A 20,946-nucleotide genomic window follows, 5' to 3' on the forward strand; every position below is an offset into this window, starting at 1 on the left:
TCCCATCTGATCAACACAAACGCCCAACAGAACCAACTGGTACCTCGTGAGCAGAGATGTCGGCCTCCAGCAGCTGGTGTTTCTTCAGCAGGTTGTTGACTGAAGCCAGGTCTTTGCCGTAGTCCTCGGAGGCCAGCAGAGCTTCAACCTGAGCAGACATCATCGGGATGTTCAGCGTAGCGCTAACGGCGTTGCCCAGCGTTTCTGCTCCGACCGAAGAGCCTCACCTCAGACAACCAGAAGTCGAAGTCCTTGATGCCGGTGTTGAAGTTCTGCTGCTTGTTGGCCTCCTTCAGCTTCTGACTCTTCTCTGCTGATTTGTTGACGAGGAACTGCCACTGCTCGTCCAGAGCGCTGAGCCGCGCCTGCAGACAGAACCCACAGACTGGACTTCCTAAACCATCCCACAGAGTAACTGGGATCCAGTGTTTCGGGTCGGATGTCGGGTCACCTTGACGGCGTCCTCGCTGCCGGCGCAGGCTCCTCTCTGGATCAGGGCATTCCCGGTGTCGATCACTCCTTTGATCCGGTCGGCGTTGGCGTGCAGCTCCGCCTCAAACGCCTGGTGCTTCTGATGTTTGCTCTGGCGGCACAGACACAGAGTCAGACAGTTCTGCTCGGCCCGGTCCGTTCACGGCGGACACTCTGGGACTTTAACGGACGTTGTTATGGACACAGAGGACATTTATGGACACAGAGGACAAAACAACATCAGCAGCAGAACTGATGATGGAGCCAAAACACACAGAGTCACTTCAAGCTGCTTCTGGGTCAGAACCGACTGGACTCACGTTAGAGCCGCACCACATGAGGCAAACATTCATCGCCATGACGACACGTCAACCCGGACATCCGGGATTCATATCTGGACGATGACGATGCAACATGTGGTGCAGCTCTGGTTCTGATCCGTCCATCTCACTTCATATCAGACCAGACATGAGTCCAGAATCTGGTTCTCCAGACCGGGCTGAGGCAGAACCATCAGGACGGTTCTGAGAACGTCTGAAGCAGCCTTAAAGCGGACTCTCCTCCATGGATCTAAAGTGGCAGCAGAACCAACGACCTGAACTAAACGAAGAGCTGATGGAGGACAAACGCTCGGATCTACACAGGAAGCCAAACGGGACGGAACGACTGCTGGTTAGTGAGACACGACTACAACTTACCAGCAGCTTGGACAGCTAGAGAGGGTAGAAGAGAGAGGCGTTCAGACGGGATTACAGGGAGGACGAGGCTCAGAGCAGAACCGGAACCAGAACCAACCTGGATGTTGGTGGGATCCTTGTAGGACTCGTCGGTGGCGGTCTGCAGCTTCTCGCTGATCCAGGCCTCGATCTCGTCCACGTCCCGGCTGAACTGCTGCAGCGTCTGGGACTCCCCCAGCTTGGAGCGCTTCTCGATCATCTGGGCCTTCAGCCGGCGCCACCTGGAAAACAGGAACCATCCTGATCCAGAACCGTCTGCGGTAAACTTCTGCTTTCTCCTGAGGCCGTTTCCGATCCGCTCAGATCGTCACTCGGCGTCTGACGGCTCTGGAGCTCAACCAGGTGGAGGATAACGGAGCTTTATTTTGAAAGTCTGGCAGAATAACCTTGTTTCTGTGGAACCTGCTGGCTGTAGCCTGACCTAAATTCTGCTGTGGCTCCATTAGCAACATGGCACCAGTTGTTACTGTAACCTGTACATCAGACTTTTATTTTGAAAAACAGCTCACCTGTCCAGAACCTCGTTGCGGCGGTTGTAGATCTCCGGCTTGGCGTAGTGGTCGGCTCCGATCAGCTGGTCAGCGAAGGACTGCAGGGCGGCGATCTTCTCCTCCTGCAGCGAGTTCAGAACAGATTCAGAACCGGTCCTGTGCCGGTCCAGAACCGGTCCTCCAGCGGGTCACTGACCTGGACGTTGATGGCCTTGTCGAAGTCCTCGTGCTTCTTGATGAGCGCCTCCACGCTGTCCAGCGAGTCGCCCTTGTCGTCGCTGGCCAGGAAGGCTTCCCGCGCCGCCATCCAGTTCTCGGCCTGCTCACAGTCCCGGTTGAAGAGCTGAGGGCGAGGAGGGGGCGGAGTCAGCGCGGTTCCGGCCCAGGCCCGGCGGTGCTGAGAGGAGTCCGGCTCACCTGCAGCTCCAGGCACTGGTCCAGCATCATGCGGCGCTGCACCCAGGCCTTCTCCAGGTCGGCGCGCTCCTGGTCCAGAGCCTTCAGCTTCTGCTGGATGTCGGCGCTGGCGTAGTGGCCGCGCGCCAGCAGCTGCTGGCCGAACTGCTCGAAGGCCTGGAAGGTCCCGGCCCGCGCGTCGATCTCCGTCCGGTGCTCCTGCAAGGCCCACAGTCCGTCACCAGAACCGCACCGGCATCTTACCGCAGACGGGAGGCGCTCCGCCCACCTGGTGGCGCTCCAGCAGCGCCTCGGCGCCCGTCACGTCTTTAGCCAGCTCCTCGGACGACACCAGGCCTCGGATCCCGTTGATCCACGACATCAGATCCCTGCAGGAGGAGAAACCAGCCGCTCATCCTAACCGGGTCGGTCCAGGTTCTGACCGTTTTCACAATGAAACACTGAACCTCACCAAACTAGTTTCTACTATCCAACTACACAGGAGATCATTACAGTTGTTATAATATTCATGATGTTAGTCCTTCAGCCACTAGGAGACGTTTTCCTTCTGACCAGTGAAACCGCCACGTTTCTGTGATCACCCGTCAGAATAATCGACAGACTAATGGATCGGCAGGCCGAGTCCTCGCCGGCCGCCCACCTGAAGTCGGACAGGAAGCGCTGCAGGTCGTGGGAGTTGCCCAGCTTCTCCTTGCGCTGGTCGGCGCGGCCCACCAGGCTGCTCCACGCCGTGTTCAGCTCCGTGCATTTCTCCTGGATGTCGTCCACGGCCTCCGGGTGCGACTGGATCAGACGCTCCGCCGTCTCGCCCAGAGACTTCACCTGTCGGACAGGAGCAGCCTGCATGAAGGCCTGGGGGGCAGCGGGTCACCGGGGGGGTGACCGGGGTCACGGCGGGTCCTGACCTTATCGCCCAGCGCCGCCAGGTCTCTCTCGAAGCCTTCGTGTTTGCGCTGCAGCGCCTGGACGCTGGCCAGGTCGTGGCCGTAGTTGTCCGTGTTCAGCGCCTGGTTCTTCTCCTCGATCCACTCCTTGGTTTCGTCGGCGTCCCTGAGAGGAAGTGACACGCCTCAGTGGTGCTGCTGGTCTCTGATTGGCCGGCGGGGCGTCGGGAGGCGGGGTTACCTGTGGAAGCGCTGCACCTCGTGGGCGCTGCCCAGCATGTTGCTGCGGTCCTCGGCCAGCTGCTGCAGCGAGCGCCAGCGGTTGTTCAGCTCCTGCAGGAGACAGCCACTGGTCAGACTGGGATCGTCCCACTGCGTCACTGGGGAAGTATTCACACCCACAACCTCCAGACAAACACCAGCGGGTTCAATGTGACAGAACGGAGCGGGTCGGGGAGGTTCTGGTTCTACATCCAGACTCGGGCCGACCATAACTGGATGATCAGTAAATTACTGAGATTGTTGCTCTGAGACCATTTTCATGTTTTGTACATGAAAATGATGACAGTTTACTTTCTAAAAAGATCAATAAACTTGAATTTTGTAAACGTTACTTAACTGGAAAAACTTTAAATATACAAGATAAACCAAAAACAAGAAATAAAATGGAAATATAAACTATTTCCAGCTAGAGCTGCATGATATTAGAGAATCTGGTGATGATGCTGTAAATACTGGGATGTCAGCCGGAGCTTCCATGTCGCCTTTGACACTTTGGTCGTTTCTGTGAGACTAAATTTAGCATTAGCATAGAAATAGCATTTCAGAACTCTTAACAGATATTATCCAGCAGTTACTGCGATGCAGTCAGTCCTTTACAATGATGATGCAATCATATATTTACATATCGATCAGCAAAACCAAATAAAACGGATCAAGATTAACAAAATGGCTTTTCAAGTATTATTATTATTGTTGAGCTCATTTTAATCTGTCATACGATTAATTTCTTACTGCAACAGATGAACCAGCAGGTCAACCAGGACAGGGATGAGTATTAATCAGAATGGCCTAGTCAAAGGCCAGACCTAAACCCAATAGAGAATCTGAGGTAAGACTTCTCAGTTTCAGTCTGCGGATGTTGTTCATCTTTATTCTGTCACATAAAATCCACGTTAATCCATTCAAAATGAGAGCATGAACATGTTGAAGGGTGGGAATACTTCCTCAGGTCTCCAACCAATCACAGCAGAGCAGGAAGAACCTGCTGACAGCCAGGAGCAAACAGGAAACAGGAAGATGGAGTCCAGCAGGACGGGTTGCAGGGTGAGAACAGAACCAACAGGAAGGACCATATAAGGGCAGAGGCGTCGGGGGGCGGAGCTACGGGTTAGTGTCTGGTGACGATGCAGGACGGGTTTGGATCAGTCGGGTCTTACCTTGATGGTATTAAAGTTAGCCGTTGTTTGGACACCCAGTCGTATGGTCTAAGGTCAAAGGTCAACCAAACAGGAAAAACAAACACCACAGCAGTCAGGAGCGATTGGCTGATTGAAACCCTTTCATTTCAGATCAATACGGTGAGGGCAGTAACCATGGCAACGGGTCTGGGATCAGTCAGAGCGATCGGACTGATGGCAGAACCAGAACCAAGCAGCTGGTGGGCGGAGCTTACCTTCCAGGGCGAAGCCGTCTTGGAGTCAGGCTCATCCTGTCGAACACAGAAAAACCGATTAACTGATCAGATTCCCTCAGGGGGACCAGCAAGATGTGAAGGAGGGAAGAACCGGACCTTTCCGGGAGCCGATCCCAGCTGCTCCTGTTGCTGCAGACACAAAGACACAAACCCGGTCAGACGGAACCAGCAGCCGGGTCGTCACCCGGACAGCACAGCCGCAGCTCACCTGGGCCTGGACCATGGGAGCCTCCTCCGCCATCAGGCCTTCAGACTCCAGCTCCGACGCCACCTTGTTGATGTCCCTCAGCCGGGACTCGTTGGCCTTCAGGTCCTGGATGGGTGGGCAGAACACAAAACATCAGAACCTGGACAGAACCTGGACTGGGAGGCTTGGTTCTGACAGACCCCCTGCGTTACCTTCTGGAAGTCGTCGAACTTCTTCTGCAGAACCTCGACCTGCTCCAGGTCCGAGCCGACCTCCTCGTTGGTCAGGGCGCTCTCCTTCTCGTGGATCCACTGCTGCAGCTCGTTGGCTTCGCGGAACAACATGAACTTCTTGCAGCTCTTCTCCAGCATGTCCTTCCTCTTCTCTCCCAGCTCCAGCAGCGTGCCGTACCTTGGAGAGAGAGGGAGCGTCAGCGCAGACCCAGAGGGACGCCACCGGACAGACATGCTGCCAGAACCAGGGGAGACGAACACGAGGACACCGGCACGGAGCGGCGATCCTGACATCATGCATCTACACCTGCTGCTGGCTTCACTTTGAGCTTAGACCAACTCTGTCATCCTCAGTTTGTAGAAGATCCGTCATGAAACGTGTCGCAGTCTAACTAAAGTCTTTTCCCATTTAACTCAGGAATAGTTTTTACAGCTGTGACACCAAAGTTCCTACAGGTTTCTTCCCCAGATTTCTTACTTTTTAAATCCTACATGGGTGGAGCGATGGGAACGTTTAGGAGATGTGAATCATGCAGACGCCCAGAACTCTGCAGGAACAGCAGCGGTTCTGGAAACAGAATTCCCCTTCTTGTTTCAACCTTACCTGGAAAATCCTTCACATATTTCCAGAAGCGAAGCCATAACTGCCAGTAGGTCGCAACAGATTTGTCTGACCTTTCACCCTCATGCAGAGAGGTGAGACAACTTTAGGTCTAGTTGCCCTGGTAACACCTGGAGAGCACCTCTACCTCATTATTTTCTAACGACCTCAGCAGAACCGTTGTTACGACTGACTATACAAACATGAGTGTGCAGGTTCCCGTCCCTGATTGGCTCCACAGAAGACGACGGAGACGTCTAATTGGCTGCTTCCAGAGGTGACGGATATAAAAGCTGCAGAAGCGGACTTCCTGTGCTCCATCCTCCGTTTGGTTGTTCACATCCTGTAAAGTTCTGCAGCTGTAGGAGTGAACTGCCATTTATGTTTCCTTAGTTTTCTCCTGTTTTTTCGGTAAGTTTTTGTCATTTGATTTATTTACTGTCAGTGAGGTAAGTTTTGGTTAATTTTCAGACAGATCCCTTTTGTTTGTTGTTTTCAGCATTATAGCTCACTCTGAAGCCATTTGTAACATCTTCATCAAAAATAGATCTTTTTAAAATAAATAAATATAAACTGTTCAACTTCGTGTGTGTTGGTTGTTGAGATCTGAAGAGGATGGATCCTTCATGTTGCGATCTGGCCACCCCTAGACGGGTCGTAACACGTGTTAGTGAGGACGGAACCACAGGCAGCAGCAGAACCTCAGTAAACCAGACCGGTTTGGGATGGTACCGAACATCGACATTCAACAAAGGACCTGAAATGTTTCCCTGTTTCTGTTTCACATGGTAGGAAAAAGGAAGAGAGGAAGCGATGGGATGACACAGATGTCCTTCTATCCAGCTGCTGGATAGAAAATGAGGATGGAGGATCACAGACATGAGGGAACCTGAGGCTAAACTGCTGCGGATCACAGGGAAACGGGTCGGAACGCCGGTTCCTACTCACAGCTCTTCCACCTGCTTCATGCGCACAGACACGCTGCAGGGCTCCTTGGTGACGAGCCTGCCGCAGCGAGGCGAGGTTAGGGGTTAGACGAAGAGGAGGAGACAGAAACAGAACCAGGAGCCGAGTCAATAGTGGGTGGGACCAGTTAGGTCCCACAGGAAGGAGGAATGTGTTAGGAAAGCCCACAAGAACGGAAAAACATTTCTTACTGGTTCTCGATCTGTTCCTGTCGAGCTGCGATGCTGCCATGCTCGTCCAGCAGGTTCTCCCTGGAAGACGACTGAGTCGGGTCCAACTTTTTCACATAGGCGGCCGGAACAAAGCCCTGCCGGTCGTTCACCTCCACCTTCCACCAGTCCTGGGACGTAAAGACACATCAGACAGAAGGAACATTCCCAACACACACAGACATCCTGCTGCAGAACTGAAGGGTTCCAATTCCCAAGTCCTCTTTTTTTTAAGGTTTTATTGGCTCTAGTGGCCTTTATTTGATCGTTAATTGACAGGAAAGTGGTTAATGAGAGAAGGGGAAGACATGCGGCAAAGGTCGCCAGGCCGGGAGTCAACCTGCGACTGTCGCGTTGAGGACTAAGGCCTCCATATGTGGGTTGTGCTTAACCCCTACGCCACCACAGCACCCCACCCCAAGTCCTCTTTTTAAAGCTAATTTTAAAGACTAAATAAACATTCATATGTCATATTTCTGTTGGGATCAGGATATAAATGTTGAGCCTGAAAAAGACAACAGACAGCAAGAAGGTTGGGAAAGGTCGATAAAGCATAAACCAATGGAAGCATAAACCGACAGATGCATAAACCGATGGAAGCATAAACTGATGAATGGAATAGGGAATAAAAGAAAGGAAAAACCAATATTTATCTAGTCGTCATTTAATTTTTCCATAGTTTTCCAGACATTTGCATTCCAGTCTTTTCCAGCCTGTTCTGGACCATGGACCCGTCAGAACCAAACCAAGAGTCTGCAGTCAGATCATCAGAAAAAGAGATCTGACTGGAGCCTGAGAATCAGACGGATCTCATCTCTTGTATAGTCTGACTGTTGAAAGAAAAACTTCCAAACAGCCAGGACCGGATCGGATCTGGATCCCAGCATTTTATCCTTCAGGAACAGAGAACATTGGAATCCTATCAGGAAGCCTGGTCTGTGAGGTTCTGTACCTTGTTGGTGCTGTTGAGCAGGGTCAGGATGTCGCCCTTCTTCATAGTCACTTCGCGCGGACTTTTCTCCTGATAGTCGTACAGAGCCAGAACCAGCTCCTTCCCAGTCTCGTCATCAGTCGGAGCCACTTGTTGCTGTTCGTGACAGAAACCCAACCTGTCATCCAACAGACCCAAACTTCAGACCTGATCTGATCAGAATTCGGAACAACAGACTCACCCTGCAGGACTGAGCCTGCTCCTTCAGAGCCTGGATGCTGCTGCCGTATGCCGTCAGGTCTGACATCAGGGCCTCGTGCTTCTTCAGCAGTGCCTGTGGACCAGACCCCGGAGTGAGAACATGCCGTCTCTTTGTGGAACAAACAAACTGCTGCTATCCTTCCATGCCTCAGCTGAATCCTCGTCTTTCCCATAGTCCGGGCTCCCAACGATGGGCTCCTTCTCCCTCATCCAGGACTCGGCCTCGTTGGCATCAGCAAAGTACTGCTGGGCCTGCAGAGAGTCCTCCAGGTCCTGCCTCCTCTGGCCCGCCTTGCCCTTCAGGGTGTCCCAACGTCCGTGCAACTCACCCAGCTTGGCCTTCACCTCTTCCCCGGCAAAGTGACCTGAGAACCAGCATCTGAACCATCAGCACCCTGAGAGGAAGCTGGAACTCTTTCAGCAAGTTGAGGATCTAAATCCACATACCTTCCTCCACCATGGTCTCTCCTTTCTGGGTCACGGCTTTGATCCGAGGCTCGTGACCTGTGATCTCAGCCTGCAGAGCCTGGTGCTTCTTCAGCAGGTTCTGGACTCCAATCAGGTCTTTTCCTGAGAGAGAAACAGGAAGTTATTGCTCATTATTCCATCTGAACCCAAAAGGTCATCCCGGGATCTTACAACATTCCTCTAGACTCAGATTATCTCTCTAAAATAAAAACCAAGTTTTAACTGCTCCATTAGTCAGGAAACACAGTAGTGAAGCTGGCTTCCATGCACCCGCCTATAAGGCCAGAGATCTGGGGGTTGATACCTCTGTTGGTGGATGAGGCGATGGGCTCCTTCTCCCTGATCCAGGTCTCCTCATCCTCCACGTCCCTGAAAAGCTGCTGCAGGCGCAGCGAGTCAGACAGCTTCTGCTTGCGGGCCGCCATCGGCTCCCGCAGAGCTTCATAGCGAACCACCAGAGCCTCCTGCTTCTTCTGGATGTTGTCTGCGTCAAAGTGGCCGGCTTCCTGGAACTGCCGAGCCTGGATGGTGATCCCGTCGATCCGATCCTGGTGAGGAAACATTCATAGAAGAGGTCACAGATCCGACCTGTACAGACGGAAACGAGCCACGCCCTGGTGGGTTCTGGGATGTCTGGGTCACCTGGTGAGCTGCCACGTCGGCCTCCAGCAGGGCGTGCTTCTTCTGCAGGTTCTGGACGCTCGTCAGGTCTTTCCCGTAGTCGTCAGAGGCCAAGTGACCTTCGACCTCGTAGAGCCAGAGCTCGATGTCCTCCACATTCCTGTTGAACTGCTGCTGCTGGTTGGCCTCACGTAGCTTGATGCCTGGAACAAACACAGAGATGCTGAATCAAACCGGTTCATCCTCACTAAATTCTACACTACATTCTACTCTCCAATGCCCAGATTAGCCGATTTCAGAGCTTCAACAGTTTAATGTTCCTAGGAATTAAACGTAGATATTTCTATAATTCACTGGCTGGTTGGTGGGAGCAATGATTTAATTCTGGAATTCTCACATTTTTCCAGACACCAGTTGTTTTTTCTACATTCTTATCCAACCTAATAAACACTCCTTTCCGTCTCCATGGAAACACCCTCACCCCCGTTTAAAGCCTCTCTACCAGCAGTGCTGTCATTGGCTCCTGCTACCTTTGAGCTCTGTGGCCTCCAGCAGCTTCTTCCACTGCGCACTGACATCTTCCATGCGGGCGGTGACCTCAGCGGAGGCATAATGCTTCCTGTCCAGCAGCTCCTGGCCGGACTTCTGCAGGGCGTCGATGCGGCTCTGATTGGCCGACAGCTCGGCCTCGAAAGCCTGGTGTTTCTGCACCTTCCCCTGCAGGTTGGATGGGTCCTGTGGAAGAAGAGGAGTTAGTCAACAGAAGCATAAACTGATGGAAGCATAAACTGATGGACAGATGGGTGGAATAGGAAATAAATTATGGAAAAACAAGGCTGAAGAAGCAAACAGAGCCATGGAGAGAGGAGAAGATGCAGCAGACCTTGTAGGATTCATCTGTAGCAGTCTTCATCTTCTCGTTGATCCAACTCTTCAGCTCATCAGAGTCCCTGAAGAACTGCTGCAGATGGAAGGAGTCCTCCAGGGCAGCCCGGCGGGCCTGAGCGCGCTCATGCAGGGCGTTCCTGCGGCTCAGGAGCTGGAAGCAGAGAGAGACGATAAACCATGACTCGGCTCCTCCAGCTGGAGCTCAGAACTACGGTGGAAGGAAAAGACTCACAGCGTCTCTGCGCGTTGCCACGTCCTCCTTAGCATAGTGGCTGTTCTGGATCAGCTTGGTGGCAAATTCATCCAGAGCCTGGAGATTCAGCAGAGCTATGAGTCAACCTGATCCTGCAGAGCATCAGTGATGGCCAGAGGAATCTGGAGATGACTCACCGTGATCTTCTCCTCCTGAGCGCTAAGAGACTTCTCAAAGTCCTCGTGTTTCTTCAGTAGAGCTTCCACGCTGTCCAGGGAGTCTCCCAGGTCTTCGTTCAGAAGGAAAGCCTGCGGAGATATTCAGTTCATCAGTTAAACCAGTTAATCCAGCCCATCTCTGCAGACTGTGGCCCTGCTTACCTCCTGCTTGCTCATCCAGTTGTCCACCTGCTCCGTGTCCCTGTAGAACAGCTGCAGGTCCATGCACTGTTCGTACTGCTGCCGGCGGACCTCCCACAGCTCCAGGAGGGACTCCTTCTCCTGGGCCAGGATCCCCAGCTGCAGACACACAGAACACAGTTACAGCACAACCAACGGATAAACTGGACATTCTGACCTCATCTGACGCCCCCACCTTCTCCTTGACCTCCTCAGAGGCGTAGTGTCCTGCACTGAGCAGGGCCTGACCAGCTTCATCTGTGGCCCTGAAGCTGTCCTCGTGGGCATCAATTTCCCCCTGGAGGAGACAAAACAAGCCGATCCATGCTCAGTAAATGTCCAGTTCTGGTTTCTGACCAGCTGCAGCTTTAAGGAGCATCACCTTGTGCTCCTGGTGCCGGTCCAGCAGCGCCTCGGCTCCGGCCACGTCGTTGGCCAGCTCGTCGGCGTTGATCAGAGCCTTCATTTCCGTCACCCAGCTGGTCAGATCCCTGAAGTCTGCGGTGAAACGCTGCAGACTGGAGGACAGAAGGACACGCTCTGAGTGAGACAATGTCTAACTAACTAGGGGAGGAAGAAACGGAAGAAAAGGTGCAAAAACAAAAAAAAGTGCAAAAGAAAGAATCTACTTGTGGTCTGCCCCCATGAGTAGATGGTTGTGTGTCTGGTTGGTTGGTTGTGTGTCTGGTTGGTTGGTTGGTTGGTTGGTTGTGTGTCTGGTTGGTTGGTTGGTTGTGTGGTTGGTTGGTTGGTTGGTTGTGTGTCTGGTTGGTTGGTTGGTTGGTTGTGTGGTTGGTTGGTTGGTTGGTTGTGTGTGTGTCTGGTTGGTTGTGTGTCTGGTTAGTTGTTTGGTTGTGTGTCTGGTTTGTTGGTTGGTTGGTTGGTTGTGTGTCTGGTTGGTTGGTTGTGTGTCTGGTTGGTTGGTTGGTTGGTTGGTTGTGTGTCTGGTTGGTTGGTTGGTTGTGTGGTTGGTTGGTTGGTTGGTTGTGTGGTTGGTTGGTTGGTTGGTTGTGTGTCTGGTTGGTTGGTTGGTTGGTTGTGTGGTTGGTTGGTTGGTTGGTTGGTTGTGTGTGTGTCTGGTTGGTTGTGTGTCTGGTTAGTTGTTTGGTTGTGTGTCTGGTTTGTTGGTTGGTTGGTTGGTTGTGTGTCTGGTTGGTTGGTTGTGTGTCTGGTTGGTTGGTTGGTTGGTTGGTTGGTTGGTTGGTTGTGTGGATGGTTGGTTGGTTGTGTGTCTGGTTGGTTGGTTGGTTGGTTGTGTGTCTGGTTGGTTGGTTGGTTGGTTGTGTGTCTGGTTGGTTGGTTGGTTGGTTGTGTGTCTGGTTGGTTGGTTGGTTGGTTGTGTGTCTGGTTAGTTGTGTGTCTGGTTAGTTGGTTGGTTGTATGTCTGGTTAGTTGGCTGGTTGTGTGGCTGGTTGGTTGGTTGGTTGGTTGTGTGGTTGGTTGGTTGGTTGTGTAGTTGGTTGGTTGGTTGTGTGGTTGGTTGGTTGGTTGTGTGGTTGGTTGTGTGTCTGGTTAGTTGGTTGGTTGGTTGGTTGTGTGTCTGGTTAGTTGGTTGGTTGGTTGGTTGTGTGTCTGGTTAGTTGGTTAGTTGGTTGGTTGGTTGGTTGTGTGTCTGGTTTGTTGGTTGGTTGGTTGGTTGTGTGTCTGGTTGGTTGGTTGTGTGTCTGGTTGGTTGGTTGGTTGGTTGGTTGGTTGGTTGTGTGTCTGGTTGGTTGGTTGGTTGGTTGGTTGGTTGTGTGGATGGTTGGTTGGTTGTGTGTCTGGTTAGTTGGTTGGTTGGTTGTGTGTCTGGTTGGTTGGTTGGTTGGTTGGTTGTGTGTCTGGTTGGTTGGTTGGTTGGTTGTGTGTCTGGTTAGTTGTGTGTCTGGTTAGTTGGTTGGTTGTGTGTCTGGTTTGTTGGCTGGTTGTATGTCTGGTTAGTTGGCTGGTTGTGTGGCTGGTTGGTTGGTTGTGTGGTTGGTTGGTTGGTTGTGTACTTGGTTGGTTGGTTGTGTGGTTGGTTGGTTGGTTGTGTGGTTGGTTGGTTGGTTGTGTGTCTGGTTAGTTGGTTGGTTGGTTGGTTGTGTGTCTGGTTAGTTGGTTGGTTGGTTGGTTGTGTGTCTGGTTAGTTGGTTGTGTGTCTGGTTGGTTGGTTGGGTGTCTGGTTGGTTGGTTGGTTGGTTGTGTGTCTGGTTAGTTGGTTGTGTGTCTGGTTGGTTGGTTGGTTGGTTGGGTGTCTGGTTGGTTGGTTAGTTGTGTGGCTGGTTGGTTGGTTGGTTGTGTGGTTGGTTGGTTGGTTGTGTGGTTGGTTGGTTGGTTGTGTAGTTGGTTGGTTGGTTGTGTGTCTGGTTGGTTGGTTGTGTGGTTGGTTGGTTGGTTGTGTGTCTGGTTAGTTGTTTGGTTGGTTGTGTGTCTGGTTATTTGGTCGGTTGTGTGTCTGGTTAGTTGGTTGGTTGGTTGGTTGGTTGTGTGTCTGGTTATTTGGTTGGTTGGTTGGTTGGTTGGTTGTGTGTCTGGTTAGTTGGTTGGGTGTCTGGTTGGTTGGTTGGTTGTGTGTCTGGTTAGTTGGTTGGTTGGTTGTATGTCTGGTTGGTTGGTTGGTTGTATGTCTGGTTGGTTGGTTGGTTGTGTGTCTGGTTAGTTGGTTGGTTGGTTGGTTGTATGTCTGGTTGGTTGGTTGTATGTCTGGTTGGTTGGTTGGTTGTGTGTCTGGTTAGTTGGTTGGTTGGTTGGTTGTGTGTCTGGTTGGCTGGTTGTGTGTCTGGTTAGTTGGCTGGTTGTGTGTCTGGTTAGTTGGTTGGTTGTGTGTCTGGTTAGTTGGTTGGTTGGTTGTGTGTCTGGTTGGCTGGTTGTGTGTCTGGTTAGTTGGTTGGTTGTGTGTCTGGTTAGTTGGTTGGTTGTGTGTCTGGTTGGTTGGTTGTGTGTCTGGTTGGTTGGTTGGTTGGTTGGTTGGTTGGTTGTGTGTGTGTCTGGTTGGCTGGTTGTGTGTCTGGTTGGTTGGTTGTGTGTCTGGTTAGTTGGTTGGTTGGTTGTGTGTCTGGTTGGTTGGTTGGTTGGTTGGTTGTGTGTCTGGTTGGTTGGTTGTTTGGTTGGTTGGTTGGTTGGTTGGTTGTGTGTCTGGTTGGCTGGTTGTGTGTCTGGTTGGTTGGTTGTGTGTCTGGTTAGTTGGTTGGTTGGTTGTGTGTCTGGTTGGTTGGTTGGTTGGTTGGTTGGTTGTGTGTCTGGTTGGTTGGTTGGTTGGTTGGTTGGTTGGTTGTGTGTCTGGTTGGTTGGTTGTGTGTCTGGTTGGTTGGTTGTGTGTCTGGTTAGTTGGTTGGTTGGTTGTGTGTCTGGTTGGTTGGTTGTGTGTCTGGTTGGTTGGTTGGTTGTGTGTCTGGTTAGTTGGCTGGTTGTGTGTCTGGTTAGTTGGTTGGTTGTGTGTCTAGTTAGTTGGTTGGTTGGTTGTGTGTCTGGTTAGTTGGTTGGTTGGTTGTGTGTCTGGTTGGTTGGTTGGTTGTGTGTCTGGTTAGTTGGTTGGTTGGTTGTGTGTCTGGTTAGTTGGTTGGTTGGTTGTGTGTCTGGTTGGTTGGTTGGTTGTGTGTCTGGTTAGTTGGTTGGTTGGTTGTGTGTCTGGTTAGTTGGCTGGTTGTGTGTCTGGTTGGCGATGCGTACTGGTAGGAGTCGTTGAGGCGGGCGTGGCGCTCAGCAGCCAGTGTCTGGATCTGCTCCCAGTTGGTGATGAGTTCGTCCTTCTTCAGGTGGATCTGGGAAGCGTTTTGAGGATGGGTCTGCTGCAGGCGCTCGGCGTCCCCACCCAGAGTGTTCACCTGGTTGACAGCAGGAAGCGGGTTAGCAGGGCACTGAAAAGTTGAGTGGGAATGTGGGGCAGCAGGAGTCCCACCTTGTCCTTCAGAGCGGCCAGGTCTCGTTCCAGACCCTCCTGTTTCCTCAGCAGAGCCTGAACGCTGGCCAAGTCCCGCCCAAAGTCATCGGACGCCATCAGCTGCTCCTTCTCCTTGATCCAGCTGATGGTCTCATCCACATCCCTGCAGACAGAAGCAGCATCACAGCTCAGAGAACGGTCCAACCTGGGAAGACGTTCGTCGTGAGGTTTCTGGCGTTCACCTGTTGAAGCGCTGCACCTCGGCCGAGCCGAACAGCCGGGTCTGCCTCTGCAGGGCCAGGCCCTTCAGGCGCTGCCAGGCCGCGTTCACCTCCTCCTGCTTCCTGACGATCAGCTCGTTCTCCGGGTGCGCCTCCTGGATCAGCTTCCCGGCCAGCTGGTTCACCTCGTTCACGCGCTCCTCATGAGCCGCCAGGTCCGTCTGGAACTCCTCAAACTTCTTCTGCAGGAGCTCCACGTGCTCCAGGTCCTGACCCAGCTCCTCAGAGGTCACGATGGCCTCCTGCACAGCGAGCACAGCGGCGTCAGCTTCAGCTGCATCGGCTTCAGCGGCGTCAGCTTCAGCTGCGTCGGCTTCAGCGGCGTCAGCTTCAGCGGCGTCAGCTTCAGCTACGGCGGCTTCAGCTGCGGCGGCTTCAGCTGCGGCGGCTTCAGCTGCGGCGGCTTCAGCTGCGTCAGCTTCAGCTGCGGCGGCTTCAGCTGCATCGGCTTCAGCGGCGTCGGATTCAGCTGCATCGGCTTCAGCTGCGTCAGCTTCAGCTGCGTCAGCTTCAGGATGTTTACAATCATCCAGCAGATGGAGCCCGTCTGGCTGCTGCAGATCTTCGTTATATGAACTAAAAGCATCTTTGAAACATTTTGTCTCTTTATACTGCAGTAAAACTTCATGAAAATAAAATATTTTTTAAAAAGTATTGTTCTACAACAGATTCAGGGTCAGAATAATGTTTTTAAAGGACCAGAAAAAAGTTGTAATAATGCAAGAATAAATTTAGAATATGGTTTTATTCTCATAATTTAAAAATAATCTGGCCCTGATACCAATACATTTATGAAACATTTCTTTATTTTTCTAAAACAAACTTCCCCAAATCTCTAAGTTTAATAAAAAAAAATTAAAAAAAAGGATTATTAAATATTTAATTTCTTAAAAATATTTGTCAAATTTTAGGTTTGTAAATAGTTAGAAAACCACTTAGTATCTAATAAAAGTTTTATTGAATTAAGCGTTGAACTCTGCTGACCCAGAGCAGTTCTCCGACCAGAACCGGTTCTGACCTTGTCGCTGATCCAGTCCAGAGCGTCTTCACACTCCCTCAGGTACTGCACCAGTTTCTGGGCCTGCAGCAGCCGCATGCCCTTCTCCTTGGTCTTCTGCAGCAGCAGGTCCCAGAGGCGGTGCAGCTCCTCCAGGCGGCTCTGGAAACACAAAGCCTCTCTGAGTTCTATAGATCTACGTCAGGCGGGTCGGGTCATGTTCCTGCAGGTTCTGAGCGCCTCGCCGTCACAAATTAACTGATTTGTTTTTGTGTTTGATCCTCCGGACCGGACCAGAGAGCTCGTCACACTAAAGACTGGAAAGGGGCTGCTGGGAAACCGGGTCAGAACTCTGGAAGCACACAGAGGAGCCACTCCAGTCCAAACACACACTTGGATGTACTCAGCCATGTTGACGCTGGTGACGATGGGCCTCTGCTGCGTCCGGTACGGAGTGTAGGACTGAACCCGACAGGGACAACAATCAAACCGGGATCGTCTGAAGCTGCCCGTTCCCGTCCGGAACCGGCTGGCCCGGATCGGGACGGTTCTGGGAGTCTGTGGGACGTACCCGGATGGTCTCTGAGGCGAAGTGTCCCTCGGTGACCATCAGGTTCCCCGTCTTGTCCAGTTCGATGATGGCCGCCGCGTTGGCCTGGACCTCAGCCTCAAACGCCTGGTGCTTCTGCAGCTTCCCCTGTGAGGACACACACGTCAGCTGCAGCAGAACCGGGTCCGGCTTCAACAGAGCCACAGCACCGGGCCAGGCCCGCTTCCTGTCAGAACCGGACCTGCAGGTTGGACGGGTCCTTGTAGTTCTCGTCGGAGGCGATCTGCAGCTTCTCCTGGATCCATTTCTCCAACTCGTCGGCGTCCCGGCGGAAGAACTGGAATCGGTACGAATCCTCCAGCTTCTGGCGCCGGACCATGGACAGCTCCTTGAAGCGCCGGTACCGGTCCAGAACCTGCTGCCGGCGCTCCTGGATGTCTTCGGCCGTTTCCAGCACTTTGACTCCGACCGTGTCCATTTTCTGCAACGAACAGAACAGAGAGGATGAGAACCCGGTCTGCTCCAGAACCAGCTGCAGCACAGGTCCGGTTCTGGGAGGTCCAATGAAAACACTCGATGCTGCCATGTGAACGCAGCTGATTGGTCAGGAGCTGAACCAATGGGAACAAAGCAACAGAAAACAGTGCTGAAAGTTCTCCTGGATCAGAACCGGAACCAGACCAGAACCAGAACCAAACATGAACCGGACCAGAACCAGAACCGGACCTACTGGTAGCTGTAGGTCTGGATCAGTGGAGTTTAGTTCTGTTCAGCAGCAGAAGTGGGACCCGTCCTACAGAACCAGAGCTTTCTCTGCAGTGGGCCAGAACCTCGGCTCCACAGTGAAAGGCCGGACATGAAGCCCCCCCGCCCCCTCCCGTTGCTTAGCAACCAGCAGCAGCTGACATGCTATGAATGCCTGGAGGGGTGGGGGCGGAAATCCCCCGGTGTGAGCGGCGCCGAGTTCCCACACAAAGAGAAGTGAGCGGTCAGCGTCTCTGTGGGCTCAGGCCACCGGACCGGACCGGACCGACCCAGCTGCTGCTCAGAACCGACCGCTGGGCCAGCAAAACTCCGAGGCTCCAGCAGGAAGTGAGGCGGGGTCTTTCTGTTCCCATCCAGAGGAAACATGAGCTGCTTCCACAGCTGAGGAGGTTTATCAGCGAGCAGCTCGGCTCTGCAGCGCCTGATAACACACACACACACACACACACACACACAGCCCCCCGCCCTGCTTCAGGAGATAACCCCCCTCAGCAGACAGACACGCCTCCTGTGGTTTCTGATGGAGGTGCTGCTAATGGCTGCAGCTGATGAGCAGGAAGCAGAACCGGGTCAAACATCCCGATAATGGAGGAGTGTGTGAGGTAATCAGAGGATGTTAAAGTCCAAGCTGACACTCCCTGAACCTCAGCGGAGTGGATGATCCACTTCAGCGCCGCCCAGGGAGCGTCGAAGGGAGGGGGGGCAGGAAGTGACTCAGGACACAAAGGAAGTTCACCTGGAGGAGGTTCAGTCAGCTAATCATGTCACTGTCAGTCTGGAAATCATCCAGAAGGTTCTGGAGGTTCTGTTGGGTCCAGACATCAGGAGATATGCAGCAATATCCTCTGTTGCCATGGTTACCTTCAGCAGCTAACAGGAAGGCTAAATGTTAAAGATGTATTCTTTAAATGAAAAGATAACATGGATAATATGGATATAGAAACATCCGGGAAGGTCAGCCATGCTAGCAGTGCTAGCCGATGCTAACAGCGCTAAGCAATGCTAACTGAAACTAACTGATGCTATAGACTGTTCTGTCACATGGCAGGATGACATCACCTCTGCTCCTCACTGGAATAACAACGAGCGCTAACAGCTATGCTAACAGCAGGATGACTGCTAACATAGCATTAGCTCTGGAATCTGTCAACGTCGGCGCCGGTCTGCAGGTTTCCAGAGACGACAGGAGGAAACCTGAACCATTCCCAGCTGTATCAGAACCCGACCAGAACAGAACCTCCATCACGTTTCATCCACATGCAAAGGTTTCACTCCTACAGGAAACATGCGAACAGAACCGGGTCAGCACAACCCAGAATCACAGCATATACACACAGAGCGGTTCTGTCCTCAGCTGCTCTTCCTCTGAGGCTCGGTTCTGATCCGCTCCGCTCCGAACCAGAACCTTCTGCTGTGTCAGACGCAGTGCAGTGACTGGGCAGAACCCAGCAGAACCAAGCCCAGCCTCTGCTGCAGAGACGCTCCGCCCCCACCGCTGGCCTGGAAACACACTCCTCACTTCCACCCTGGAAACCCAGGAGTCGCCTCATTTTCCAGGTTTTTGCTGCCTGTTCACACACACACACCACATCTCACACACACACACACACACCACATCTCACACACACACACACACCACATCTCACACACACACACACACCACATCTCACACACACACACACACCACATCTCACACACACACACACACCACATCTCACACACACACACACACACACACCACATCTCACACACACACACACACCACATCTCACACACACACACACACCACATCTCACACACACACACACACACACACCACATCTCACACACACACCACATCTCACACACACACCACATCTCACACACACACACACACCACATCTCACACACACACACACACCACATCTCACACACACACCACATCTCACACACACACACACACCACATCTCACACACACACACACACACACCACATCTCACACACACACCACATCTCACACACACACACACACCACATCTCACACACACACACACCACATCTCACACACACACACACACACACACCACATCTCACACACACACCACATCTCACACACACACACACACCACATCTCACACACACACACACACACACACCACATCTCACACACACATCACATCTCACACACCCAGCAGCTGTTACCTTCAGTTTGGGTTTAGGGAAAGTCGTCATGCTGCAGGATGGAAGAACCACGGTTAGCTCTAAAGCTGTCTATAGGACAGTAAAAGTGTGACGAGAACGGATCAGAACCGGGTCAGAACCACACCCAGACAGCAGAACCAAAGGCTCTCTGGTCCAGATGTTTCCATGGAATCAGTGAGAATAAACCAGTTAATGGTTTCTCCAGGAACGTCTCCAGCGTCCCGGGTCGTTACAGAGCGGACCATCAGAACCAGGTCCAGTTTATCCTGAAGGCCCGGCTGCTGGAGCCTGGACCCAGTTGGTTTCTGCAGCTACATCTGAAGCGCTCTAATAAAATCTCAAACTGTTTCATAACTGACCCTGGATCACCAGATGAAATTAAATCAATTTATTGTAGCGACACAGAAACTGTAGCTAACGCTGCGTTCACACAGCAGATCAACCACTGCAGTCTGAACGACCCGGTTCTGACATCTCCACCCCAAAATACTTGGTTTGTTCCACTTTCTCATGTGGAACTAAATCAGAGACACCTGAGAGTTTTCACATCATTACGTCATAATTCAGCAAAGAAAGACGGTAAACAACAGCAGCACTGACGCCCCCCCCCCACCCCGGACAACCTGTTCTAGAGCCGCCTCTGCTCGGAATCAGACGGCATCTCTGAGTTTACCCGCAGCAGCGCCCCCTAGCTGTGGCTCTAGCATTGCTGCAGTGACAGTAACCAGCTTCTTAAAGCAATTATCTGAATACAGATGCTCTGCGGTTCTGGTTAAACCCACTCTGACCCGGTTCGGACAAACAGAGCGGCTGGTTTCAGATCAGATCCGGGCTTATCTCGGTCCTGCAGACTGGTTTCCAGTTAACTGGATGGTTTCCAGTTAACTGGATGGTAGGTGAGGAATTCAGCACAAGGCTGATGGTATCAGTTCGGACGGCCATCCGCGTCATTCTGTCCAGAACCGCGGTGCTAACGCGGCGGTGTGATGGACGGAGGCCTGGGCGGCTCCTTTCCGACCGGAAACCATTTATTTTTATTGAACATCTGTCCAATAATCTGGGTTAATCTGCAGAACCTTCACCCGGTACCATCCGAACCCTCATTGAAAACCAAAACACGCCCATGAATCGGAACTGCAGTCTCCATCATATTCTGCATGCGTTTATTACCCTTTAAACAGCAAATAAAGCGTCTTTGAACCGATAGTTAACGTTTTATTTCACTGTCGCTGTTAGCTGCTGCTGCTGCTAGCCTGTCGGTCACGGCCGAAAAACCCGAACAAACAGCCTTAAAACTACAAAATAAAAAGCAGCATTTATTGGTTTTAAAACGCAACATTTGCTCATCAAGCAGGAAACGTGGAAATAATTTCCTTACCGTGAGGTTTTTCCAAAGAGCTAATGGAGAAGAGGTTATCCCGAAGAATCGACCCAGACGGTTCGTTTGAAGGGCGGGGCGCTCTGTGGCATGACGTCACTCCTGCAGCTGTACGGAAACACCCGAAGTTTGACGGAAGGACACGAATGCGGGCGGGAGATGGAGTGACTTCATTTTCGAGCAAAACAAACCTCTAGGAGTGGAAAATAAAACTCCCGGAGGAAAAACACAGCTTCCTGTTTACCTCAGACGCTGCTGTGTTGAGGAAAAACTTATATTTAATTTTTTTTTAATTAATTT

At 52.1% G+C, this 20,946-nt stretch overlaps 1 protein-coding gene across 2 annotated transcripts in view; it reads right to left on the bottom strand.

Annotated features, from left to right (window-relative positions):
• sptan1 (spectrin alpha, non-erythrocytic 1) overlaps positions 1 to 20,753 on the bottom strand; it is a 29,031-nt gene extending 8,278 nt beyond the window's left edge. The window contains exons 1-39 of one of the 2 annotated variants that reach the window (XM_015002348.2): positions 20,647 to 20,753; positions 16,563 to 16,802; positions 16,343 to 16,468; positions 15,793 to 15,933; positions 14,736 to 15,016; positions 14,512 to 14,656; positions 14,283 to 14,437; positions 11,035 to 11,170; positions 10,849 to 10,950; positions 10,635 to 10,772; positions 10,452 to 10,562; positions 10,294 to 10,371; positions 10,057 to 10,212; positions 9,704 to 9,908; positions 9,195 to 9,376; positions 8,857 to 9,100; positions 8,532 to 8,654; positions 8,232 to 8,449; positions 8,065 to 8,157; positions 7,845 to 7,979; positions 6,875 to 7,023; positions 6,666 to 6,722; positions 5,096 to 5,294; positions 4,905 to 5,009; positions 4,793 to 4,825; positions 4,676 to 4,711; positions 4,440 to 4,487; positions 3,242 to 3,333; positions 3,022 to 3,166; positions 2,757 to 2,938; positions 2,385 to 2,484; positions 2,117 to 2,314; positions 1,896 to 2,042; positions 1,718 to 1,821; positions 1,267 to 1,429; positions 1,170 to 1,184; positions 452 to 583; positions 228 to 365; positions 44 to 148 (exon numbers count right to left, since the gene is read on the bottom strand). In XM_015002348.2, coding sequence (XP_014857834.2) covers positions 44 to 148; positions 228 to 365; positions 452 to 583; positions 1,170 to 1,184; positions 1,267 to 1,429; positions 1,718 to 1,821; positions 1,896 to 2,042; positions 2,117 to 2,314; positions 2,385 to 2,484; positions 2,757 to 2,938; positions 3,022 to 3,166; positions 3,242 to 3,333; positions 4,440 to 4,487; positions 4,676 to 4,711; positions 4,793 to 4,825; positions 4,905 to 5,009; positions 5,096 to 5,294; positions 6,666 to 6,722; positions 6,875 to 7,023; positions 7,845 to 7,979; positions 8,065 to 8,157; positions 8,232 to 8,449; positions 8,532 to 8,654; positions 8,857 to 9,100; positions 9,195 to 9,376; positions 9,704 to 9,908; positions 10,057 to 10,212; positions 10,294 to 10,371; positions 10,452 to 10,562; positions 10,635 to 10,772; positions 10,849 to 10,950; positions 11,035 to 11,170; positions 14,283 to 14,437; positions 14,512 to 14,656; positions 14,736 to 15,016; positions 15,793 to 15,933; positions 16,343 to 16,468; positions 16,563 to 16,799 — 5,154 coding nt within the window. In that variant the 5' untranslated portion in view covers positions 16,800 to 16,802; positions 20,647 to 20,753. The remainder of the gene's footprint in view (positions 1 to 43; positions 149 to 227; positions 366 to 451; positions 584 to 1,169; positions 1,185 to 1,266; positions 1,430 to 1,717; positions 1,822 to 1,895; positions 2,043 to 2,116; positions 2,315 to 2,384; positions 2,485 to 2,756; positions 2,939 to 3,021; positions 3,167 to 3,241; positions 3,334 to 4,439; positions 4,488 to 4,675; positions 4,712 to 4,792; positions 4,826 to 4,904; positions 5,010 to 5,095; positions 5,295 to 6,665; positions 6,723 to 6,874; positions 7,024 to 7,844; positions 7,980 to 8,064; positions 8,158 to 8,231; positions 8,450 to 8,531; positions 8,655 to 8,856; positions 9,101 to 9,194; positions 9,377 to 9,703; positions 9,909 to 10,056; positions 10,213 to 10,293; positions 10,372 to 10,451; positions 10,563 to 10,634; positions 10,773 to 10,848; positions 10,951 to 11,034; positions 11,171 to 14,282; positions 14,438 to 14,511; positions 14,657 to 14,735; positions 15,017 to 15,792; positions 15,934 to 16,342; positions 16,469 to 16,562; positions 16,803 to 20,646) is intronic. The other variant, XM_015002350.2, reaches the window with a different exon arrangement.
• Positions 20,754 to 20,946: the final 193 nt, after the last annotated feature.

The sequence above is a fragment of the Poecilia mexicana genome, unplaced genomic scaffold (assembly GCF_051168715.1).
Source record: "Poecilia mexicana isolate PSO_F unplaced genomic scaffold, ASM5116871v1 scaffold_12, whole genome shotgun sequence".
Lineage (NCBI taxonomy): Eukaryota > Metazoa > Chordata > Actinopteri > Cyprinodontiformes > Poeciliidae > Poecilia > Poecilia mexicana.